At 38.7% G+C, this 9,712-nt stretch overlaps 1 protein-coding gene across 1 annotated transcript; it reads right to left on the bottom strand.

Annotated features, from left to right (window-relative positions):
- Positions 1 to 336: 336 nt before the first annotated feature.
- Positions 337 to 4,552, bottom strand: LOC146306949 (adipocyte plasma membrane-associated protein). Its single transcript, XM_084711516.1, has 8 exons — positions 4,498 to 4,552; positions 3,484 to 3,640; positions 2,943 to 3,064; positions 2,483 to 2,584; positions 2,150 to 2,302; positions 1,927 to 2,042; positions 649 to 809; positions 337 to 572 (listed from the first exon to the last, which is right to left on the bottom strand). The coding sequence occupies exons 1-8, from the start codon at positions 4,550 to 4,552 to the stop codon at positions 353 to 355; spliced, it is 1,086 nt and encodes a 361-aa protein (XP_084567642.1). The 3' UTR covers positions 337 to 352.
- Positions 4,553 to 9,712: the final 5,160 nt, after the last annotated feature.

The following is a 9,712-nucleotide window of genomic DNA, read 5'->3' as shown; positions in this document are numbered from 1 at the left end:
GCTTTTACGCAGTATTATCAGAAAGAGCAGTTTATGCCGAAAGAAACTGAATTGAGAAGGAAAATGTTGAAGCCACAAGATAAAATCTCTGCTACTAACACACACAACCTGAACATGAAGGTGATCATCTTAAATATTTTAGCACATATTGTGATTCTGATTATTAATATTGATTATAGGTTATGTCTCGGCTTCAGGTAACAATATTTTATTGCATTCTTGCAACACTGACTGTAATACATGTGGTTTTCATCCTCCAGTTACTGATGATTCACTTCTAGCAGCTAATAACATTTTCAAGATGTTTTCATCACTAATCCCTCAATCTGTCTCACATGTCAGTGTGATCTTCTTAGAGATTCTCAAACACACTGACCTTGGCGAGGAAGCGCTTGACAGCCGGGTACGGGGCGATCATGTCCAGGAAGGGAGGCACGGCCTTCCGGAACCTTGTCGTTGTTATGCCAACCAGGAATGTTCCGTGGTCGCTAAGGCGGATGTTGTCAGGGTAACCGATCATGTTGTCCATGATGATGTCCTTGGTACCGGCCTTCGGGCCTTTCAGCCAAAATCTGCAAGCAGAGACAGAGTCAACTGAGTGTTTATATTATCGTGTGCGTGTGAGCGTGTGCATGTGTGTGGACGTACCTCAGTATGCGTCCGATGCTTGTCTCCGCTAGCAGCAGGAAGTCCTCGCCAGGAGACAGGACGATGCCATTGGGCATGTAGAGAGAGTCCAGCAGGACCTTCACACTTCCTGTCTCTGGATCGTAGGACAGAAGACGACCGAGGCTGTTCAGCTCGATCACCTGCAGCATCAAACAGATCAGATTCATTTAGTTTGTCACTCGTTATCTTTTTTATTTAATTTAGCTTAGCAGAGTTTTCTGTGGCTTTTAGTTTAGTTTTGCTATCGGCATTTCATCTAGTTTGGTTCATCTATTTTGTTTAGCTGTAGTTCAGTATAGTTTAGTTTTATTTAACTTTTACTTGAGTTTAGATTTTAGTTTAGTTGAGCTTCATTTAGCCCAATTTGGTCCAAATTAGCTTAGCATAGTTTATCTTAACTTTTTTTTATTATTTTAGCTTAGCGTTGAGGGTAGCTTTTAGCTTAGTTTTTAGCTCATCTTAGCTTTTTTTTAAGTTTTGGTTTGTTTAATTTAGCTTAGCATACTTTAAAGGGCACCTTGAGTGCTGCAGAGGAGATAATAATCAAGTTATACAGACGACAGGAGTGGATGTAGAAAATTTAGAAATTAAATTTTTAATTTAGCTTGCTTCATTTTAAATTACTTTAACTCATCTTTGTCAAGTTCAGTTTATTTCAGCTTACTTAGCCAAACTAAACATGGTTAAGTTTATCTTTAATCTACTCATGTTCAATACATTCATGTGTACATCTTGTAAATAGAATTTAAATCCTAGTATTTCACTGACTTCATTGTCATCCCTCTGGAGGACAGCAGGCTTCTAGTTTAAAAATCTTATTTTCAGTCCTGGTTCTGGTAGAAACTCAGGGAAACTCAGATTTTTTTTAAGTGCATGTAAACACGTCTCTCCTCAAGCCTCAGCTGTTTGCTGAACTGAAAGGCCTCTTAGCATTCTTTCTTTTTTTGGCAAACTGGCTGAATGGATGGGTAAAAAGAAAAAGCCTCAGTGACCTCGTGTGTTTTTTGAAGGGCTGCGGTTGCTGAGCAACACTTAAAAAAGCCTCAATGGACCCTGCTCACATCAGCTTTCCCTGCCTGGTTATCTGTTAGACGATTTAACAGTTTTCTAGAGAAGTCACACACCTGCTGCCTACTTCACTGACCCACTCTTCGTCTCTCTGAGATGATTTTACATTTCAGATCTCAAAGGAGGTAATTAGAAGATTTCTTTAAGACTAATTGGCGCTGAACTGATCCATCTCTTGTCTCGTTTCACCTCCAGTTTGACGTGTCTGCGTCCCCAGCGACTGGACGAGTCGGTGAAATAAATCACCCCAGTTTGAGAGGAAATCTCCAGACCGTTCAAGAAGGCAAAGGGGACGCCATCAGCACCTGAAGAACGAAGGAAAGGAGGGTCACAGACAAGGAGTTTATACGCAAATTATAATTAACTCTGCTTTATTCAGCATGCACACACAAAAACACACACACACACACACCCTGTGAGTTTGGCACGAGCAGAGTCTTTTCTCCAGTTTTGGGGTCGACGCTGTGCAGCCCAAAGTAGGAGTCAGCAACGATCAGCTGACCGTGACGATCCAGACGAACGCCGTGAGGACGACCGCACACAGGCTCGTAGTCTGTACTGCTGCCTGCAGACACACACAAACAACAAGAGCAAGTTTTATAAATTACTGCATATAACTGATTTTATTTGCTTATTTGATACTGATGCCTGATAAAAACAGAAGAGTGCACACCGATACAGATGAATCTGTGATTATAAACAAAACTGGATCTTTAATTCCAAACTAATGGTTTAAAACACACACCACATTCTGGTAAATTCTGTCCCATGTGTGTGATGAGGGTGAGACTGTCATCAGGACCGATTCTCCACAGCTTCCCGTCCACTGTGCCCGTGTACACATTACCTGAAACAAATAATGTCAGGTGAGGGTGAAGAAGCCCCAGAAATGGCCCTCAGAATGTCATAAGATGCTTAAAATCTCCATGAAAACCTGCATCATAGAGTTTTAATTTATCTCTAAACATATGGAAAACACAGTTAGAAAACAATCCTGAAAAAAACAACTATAAAAGCACAAATTGCTGAGTAAATAATATAAAAAACAGCCATCAGAGCAGATAAATTCAACATGTCACATGAGACATACAGGAGGCAACAAGGGTCAAAATACCAGACAGAGCTCAGAGGTCAAAACCATCCAGGCCATGACCAGAGTTTAAATCACTTGTGTAAGTCAGACACATGAAATCCAGCACGCTCACCCTCCTCGTCAGCAGTGAAGGATTCTGGTCCATGTAGTTTCCCAGTAAACAGCCTCTGGCCCTTCTGCAGTCGGGTGTTGACAGCCAGCGGGCCCTCGAGGGCCGGAGGGGGCCCCTTTAGTCTGTAGGAAAAGGTTTGGATTTAACTGCAACTGCAGTAAAACTTTACAGTAGTTTAGCTGCATGTTAATATGAAATCTGACAGTGAATCTGCAAAATTTTACAGCACTATCTAATAATAAATGGAATAGATAAAAAGTATTAAAACTGGATGAAAACAATTTAAAAGAAAACGATTCACCATTTTGGTCCAGAATGAAATATCACAGGTCACTATTACAAAATAAACCCCCCACAGACGGGGTTTATTTTGCAATAATGACCTGCTCACTGTGCATTATGATTTTATGGACGTAAAAATGATTTTATTGCTCCTCCAGAGTCCTTGGTCAACGTTGTGTCCATAGCAAGGGTCTGCTCTTCATAGCAACGGTCTTCCATACAGACATAAATTCGCATGTGCCAGTGTGTTTGTACTTACTCATGTGGTTTGGGGTCGATGGGAGAAGGCAGCAGATAAACTCCAACAGCCACAGCGAGCAGAGCCGCTAATACCGACCTCTTACTAAACCTGACAGAGAGCAGAAATAAACAGTCAAAAGTTAAAATTATTGTAGGATTTGTGTTCTTTTTGTCTCCTTTTGCATTTTTAAATTGTTTTACATCATGATGTAATATTTAGTTGTGTGGACCCCAGGAAGAGCAGTTGCTAACTTGGTTGAGGCTAATGAGGATCCAAATAAATAAATAAAATTACCAAGGCTTTACAATTTGCAACCCTAACCTTTACTTTGCAAAATAAATAAAACTGGACACTGATGCGCATCAAGATAATTTGTTTTTCTTTTTTTTCTTTTTGTTAAGGATAAAACTGGGTCGTTTTAACCCTTTGAGGTACTTATCTAATTGACGTTTCACCTTAGTTTTAACCAAAAGGTTAAACTGCAAAATTAAAGGATTCTGTTGTTTAACATTTGCAGTTAATAAGTGAACAGTGTTGTGTCACACATGGTGAAGTGATCTTTGACATGCATAACGTTTGACAGTACCGTGTAACAAAGGGCAGATGTTACACAAACCTGATCCCATCAGTCTGTTACACACAGTTACTAAACCAAACTACAGATAAAAGTTTAAGTAAATAAATCAGATCAGAGTGTGTTCACTGTCTTTTTTCCATTAAATGTAAAGGAATTCCTCTGGTTATTTGCTCCTCTCCTATCAGAGGTTAAAGATGAGGAGAAGCAGCCAGGGGTTCACACGACTGTCAGACTGTCTGAGTGGAAGAAATGCGACTTTGTTGTGTTGTGACAGCAGGGAGGGAGGAGAGAAATCCCAAAGGCACAGACTGAGGAACTCCTGCAACAGTTTGCATGATTGAAATGATGCGTTCACTGACTGAAACGGATGCAAATTCTTCTACCGTGCATCATTAAAACAAAAGGTTATCAATGCAGACGTTTGCTATGTCATTTTACCTGCCTGTTTTGGTGACCTGCCTGCTGGGACTCGCTGAGTTGCTTGTTGATTTTTGCGGTTGCATAATTCATCTTGACACAGCTGGTGTCTTTGGAAACGCTGGAATACATAAATTTGGTGGTTCAGCATGGTCGAAGGAAGGGGGAGATTAGGAATAAATTATCCACAGATTGTCCCCTAAATCAGTGCATGCAACTGATAAACTGTTGTAACTTCATCAGCTGAACTGAAGGCAGCCACTGTGTCGACAAGATAAGCTGACAAGAGCTTTGCACTTAGTGACGCAGGAGGATGCATCATAAAAACATCACTTTTTAAAATGCGATCAGGTATATAAAGAGTTGAAACTGAGTTAAACAGTTGGAATTCTAAGATAAAGTCATATTATATTAATTAATGTAAATATTAGACACGTTTTATCTTATAATATAGACCTTTAATATCAGAATTATGACTTTTATCTCATAATTTATACATTTTAAGCAGAGAATTAATTTATATCTCAGAATTTTGACATTGTGTCTCATAATTCTCACTTTCTTTCTCACAATTTTGCATTTTTGATTGCATACTTACGACAATTATTTTATAATTTCGACCTTTAATCACAATTATGAATTTTTATCTCCTAATGTCAACCTTTCATATCATAATTGACTTCTTATCTCACAATTTCATCATTTTGTCTCATAATTATGAGTTTTTCCTCATTTTCTTTATTGCATAATTATGACTTCTTGTATTATAACTATGACTTTTTCTTTCAGAATTATAACTTTACAAGGGGATGTTTTTTTAATTTTACTGGCGTAAATGTATTTGCATAATAAACAGGAATCTGTTTTGGTCAAATTTAAACTTTATGTTAACACCTGACGTTACTTCCCCCCACCCACCCACACCTGCCTACCCTCGTGGATTAATTGGCTGAATGTACGGATAGTCACACCTGAACCGACTGTCGTTTGGTTTGTTTCAGAGGTTTAAAAGGTGTTTGGTGCATTTGATCGATGCCGAAAAGAAGTCCGTCCCTCGACAGCTCATTAAATATCTTTAATTGTTTTTTATGACAGCGCCGCTGATTTTACAACAACAATTGTGAGATTTCTGAACAGAGTTTGGCGACGCAGGAGGAACCTTCAGACGCCTGTCGTTCGCAAAGTTAAAAACCGCCACAGCTAATCGGCGTTTGCTGTTTTTCGCGTCTGAGTTCAAAACGATTAAAGTGTCAAACTTACATTGTTGAGTTTAAATCCGTGTCTGTTCTTTCTGCTGGATCAAACAGGTCCGACTAAAGGAAGGATGAATGAGTGAGAGACGGAAGACAAAGTGTAAAACACACCGGAGTGTGAAGAAGTGCATCCGGCTAGGACCTTCAAAATAAAAGTATTGAGGCACAAGTTTCTGCTCCATTTGTTCGTTTATATTTTTTATTTTATGTAAAATTATTCTTTTAATTTGGTAAATAATCGTGTGACTAGCGGGATATAAATAAACATTATTATATATTTTGTGCATGTACCCTGTTGCTTCATATATTTTTTCAGTTGTAGAACAGAGTTTGTGTTTTGAGATCAGATACTAATGAGAAAGTTAACATGTGAGATAAATTTGATGACTCACAGAGCATCAATAAAAGTGGCAAAGGAGATCTTTGGCACTTAACGTTACAGATTCTGGCATGAAATGACAACCCAAATATAGGCGAGACACTCTGGGCTTTTATTTTGAAGGCAGCATCGGCAGGCTCACTCCTGCAGCTTTACACATGGCAAAGTTTAGTGTTTGTGTGCGAGATGAGGGTAATGAGGGGGGTTTCCCACTTCTCCTTGTCTATGAGGTTATTTAAGTTGGGGTCAAACAGAGGACAAGAGGAGGAGCTGCCAACCACAGCCAAAATAATACTGACTACACACCATCACTGCTGTTATAAAACTTCATTAACAACACTGTCAACTCTAAATAAAGAGTCTGTTGGCAGAGACTGGAGGCTCAACTACTTTGCCATTTTTCACACAAACAGGATTTTAAACACAGAGAAAAACTGTGTCTGTTAAATATAAAGGTAGAGCCAGTTAGCTTAGCTTAGCATAAAAACTGACAACGGAGGTAACAGCTAGCCTGGTTCTGTCCAAAAGTAACAAAAAGTGTGGTAAAATTGACATTAAACAAGATACATGCTAATTAGCTCTTTCTCCGTTTTCAGTAATTATGCAAAGCTAAGCTAAAAGTTTCCTGGATGTAGCTTCATAATTAACAAACATGAGAGAGGTATCAATCTGCTTGTAGGATCTGGTGGCATCCAGCAGTAAGCTTTCAGATTGCGAATAGCTCGTCTCACTCTCCCTTTCTGGAGCCAGTGTTTGGTTTGTCCGTTCTGGGCTGCTGTAGAAACATGGCGGTGCAACATGGCAGCTCAGTTTTCTCTTGCTTCTGTCTGGCTTCATTGTTTTGGCTTTGTGTTGTCGCATTGCCTCCTGAGTATCCTGCTCTTTTGCTTTGTCTGTCAAAGCACTTTGCAAACTCTGTTTTTAAGATGCTATATAAATGACGTTATTGTTATTATATTCTGACAATAAATCAGCTCTCATCAAATAGATTACAAAAAACAGATTAAAAGAATTGCAAAATAATCTGTGAATGCACCGACTGCAAAATTCTGAGCCAATACAGATGTTAACAATTTGCAATTTTTTTTTGTGCCACGAAAACAAAGAAATCGTAATATAAAAACACGGCATCCGCTGCCCTCTTACATCACACCAGAGTTGTATCCCTGAAGTGCACATGTATCTTCAGGATGGAAAGCATGAGGAGCGACCTCATTATTCAAAAGAAAAAAGAAAAACAAAAGAAATTTTGAGGTAAAACGTGCATAAAACCACTCCGACACACAACCCTTTTTTTGTTTGAATTTCACCTTTAATAGATGCAGCCCGCCTTGTGTGAGGAAAAGGCCACGTTTGGTAACGATTCAAAGAGAAATCACAAGATACCGACACAAATAAACCTGTTCGCCTACGGGGACAACTGCAACAAAAAGCAACATCTGATGAAACCCTTCGTGTGTCCTGCAGGTTTTGTTTTTTTTCCTGTCTGCAGCTCCTCGTTCTGCTGCGGTCAAACTAAAGAAAGGCACTGCTGAGGTCCGAGCTTTCAGACCTGAGCTCAAAGGCCAAAATTCAACCAGATCTTTCAATAAAATATGGCGTCTACTTTTATCTTAAATAGACAGATTGGTGAACTCAAATGAGGATTTATCTCTAATCTTTTCAGTGACAATAACTTTGGATTTTGCACCTCAGGTCTGAATTTAAAACCCGTGACCTTTTTTTTTTTTTCATCGAGTGTGGAACAGAGTTTTTGTTTTTGAGCTCGGAAGCTGACGAGGAACTCATGATGTGGGATAAACCTGATGAATCACAGAGCATGTTTCTCTACAACAAACAACAAAAACAGCACATTTGGAGAAATTAATATCAATAAAATGGCAGAAGAGTTACACACAGATCTTTGGCATTTAACAGTACAGATTCTGGCCATTCAAACCGGAGACACAGCTCGCACAAAACCGAAGATTTTTTTACTTGGAAGTTTAAGCTGATTTTGATCTGTTGAAAACACAATCGGAGTCCATTTAGTGGCTGTTCTGGAGCTTTCAATCATATCAAATGATCACATGACATGAGTTTATTTCCAGCGTCAAACTGCTTTTAAGTCAGCATGGATGAAAAGTCCTGAAAAAGTGCTCAGCAAATAAAGTAAACTTCTGCTGATGAAGATCATGCAATATGACCGAAAGCTCCAGAACAACTACCAAGTGTGAACTACAGCAATTTATTAATTTTCAGATTTTTATCTAAAAGTAAGACCACAACAAAGAAAATAAATATCCTTGTATCAAGTATAAAGATAGGTAAAATAAGTTGACCCTTCCTAAGTCCCGCCCCTTTTTGCTCTTTGCTCCAACAGAAGTTGAGCAAGTTTGTTGCCCAGAATAACCTCAGTCAGCTTTCCTTTTTCCTTCTAATGACTGATATGGGTTAGGTGGCAAGTTAGCTAGTGTTTTGCTAATATTAGCTACCATAAGAGGTGACTATATACTGTATGCTGCTAACTAGCTAGCTAACCTACATCAATTGTTAGCTGGCTAGTTAACATTAGGAATCAGATGTAACTATCTAGCTAATGAGTGATGTAGGTAAGCTAAACTGTTAGCTGGCATTTTGCTAATATTAGTCAACTTAAGAGGCGACTTTATACAATATTATTACATTTCACCATCCTCAAAATTTTGATTCCACTGGGTACCAGGTTTGCTCAACTGTTGTTGAAGCACAGGGCGAAGAGGGGCGGGGCTTAAGAAGGGTCAATAATCTGAATATTCTGAAATGTTTGTCAAATGACTACCACCAAGATCAAGATCAAGCCTTAAATCCAACACTCTGATTGCTCTGTGTCTCCAGTTATGATTGAACAGCGTTAAAACAAGATGTCTGAATACACACCAGGTCTCATTTACCAATCAGAACTCTTCATTCGTTAACACTACTGGCCCAAAAGCTTTTCATAATAGATAAACTGATCAACAAGCCTAATTTATATTTCAAGCAAATCTGACAGCATTTGAAAAACAGTATTTGTTTTCACCCATCCTGTCATCATTTTCACGCCAAAGATCATTTTCCAAATGTCGTCTGACCCACAGTTTCATGCATGCTTTAATGTCGAACAGCCCAGTGGTGTGTACAGTGAGCGCGTATGTACACAAAGAGACAAACAGGAACACATGCGAGAACGTTTCACAGTCTACGGCTAACTCTGAGCAAATCATACAGAAGCTCTTTGAGACAAAAAATAAAATAAAATGAGCTTAAAATAAACTAAATTCTGTCACACTGTACTTCGATTTGTTAAAAAAAGAGAAAAACATACAATTATGAGTGGAGCTTAACAAGATCTTTCAAAGTAAGATTATAGTGTATTAAGATGTTTGGATAAAGTACAGAGTGTGATGGCGGCAGATTGAACAGGAGGAAAAAAAAAGAAAAAAAAAGAAAAGAAAAATCAAAAACCCGTTTTCCCTGAATTCAACATTAAAGTGCCCAAAACAAATTAGTTGATACGACTCGTCTGGTATGATGTGTTTTAACAGCTAAAGTTGTTTATCAGATACACAAACAACAACAACAACAACAACATGGCTTTAAGATTCATTAACTGTTTCCATG

Source organism: Lutjanus erythropterus, chromosome 22, assembly GCF_056507025.1.
Source record: "Lutjanus erythropterus isolate fLutEry1 chromosome 22, fLutEry1.hap2, whole genome shotgun sequence".
NCBI lineage: Eukaryota > Metazoa > Chordata > Actinopteri > Lutjaniformes > Lutjanidae > Lutjanus > Lutjanus erythropterus.
The sequence above is the reverse complement of the archived record's forward strand: the minus strand, read 5'-3'. Positions and strand labels throughout refer to the sequence as shown.

Bases quoted from the DNA above. Each gene is read 5' to 3' on its own strand.
- LOC146306949 (XM_084711516.1), bottom strand. From the start codon at position 4,552: ATGAATTATGCAACCGCAAAAATCAACAAGCAACTCAGCGAGTCCCAG. The intron at 3,641-4,497 runs GTCACCAAAACA...AAAATGCAAAAG, and splicing joins CAGCGAGTCCCAGCAGGCAG to GAGACAAAAAGAACACAAAT. The intron at 2,303-2,482 runs GTGTGTGTTTTA...GTGTGTCTGCAG, and splicing joins ACAGAATTTACCAGAATGTG to GCAGCAGTACAGACTACGAG.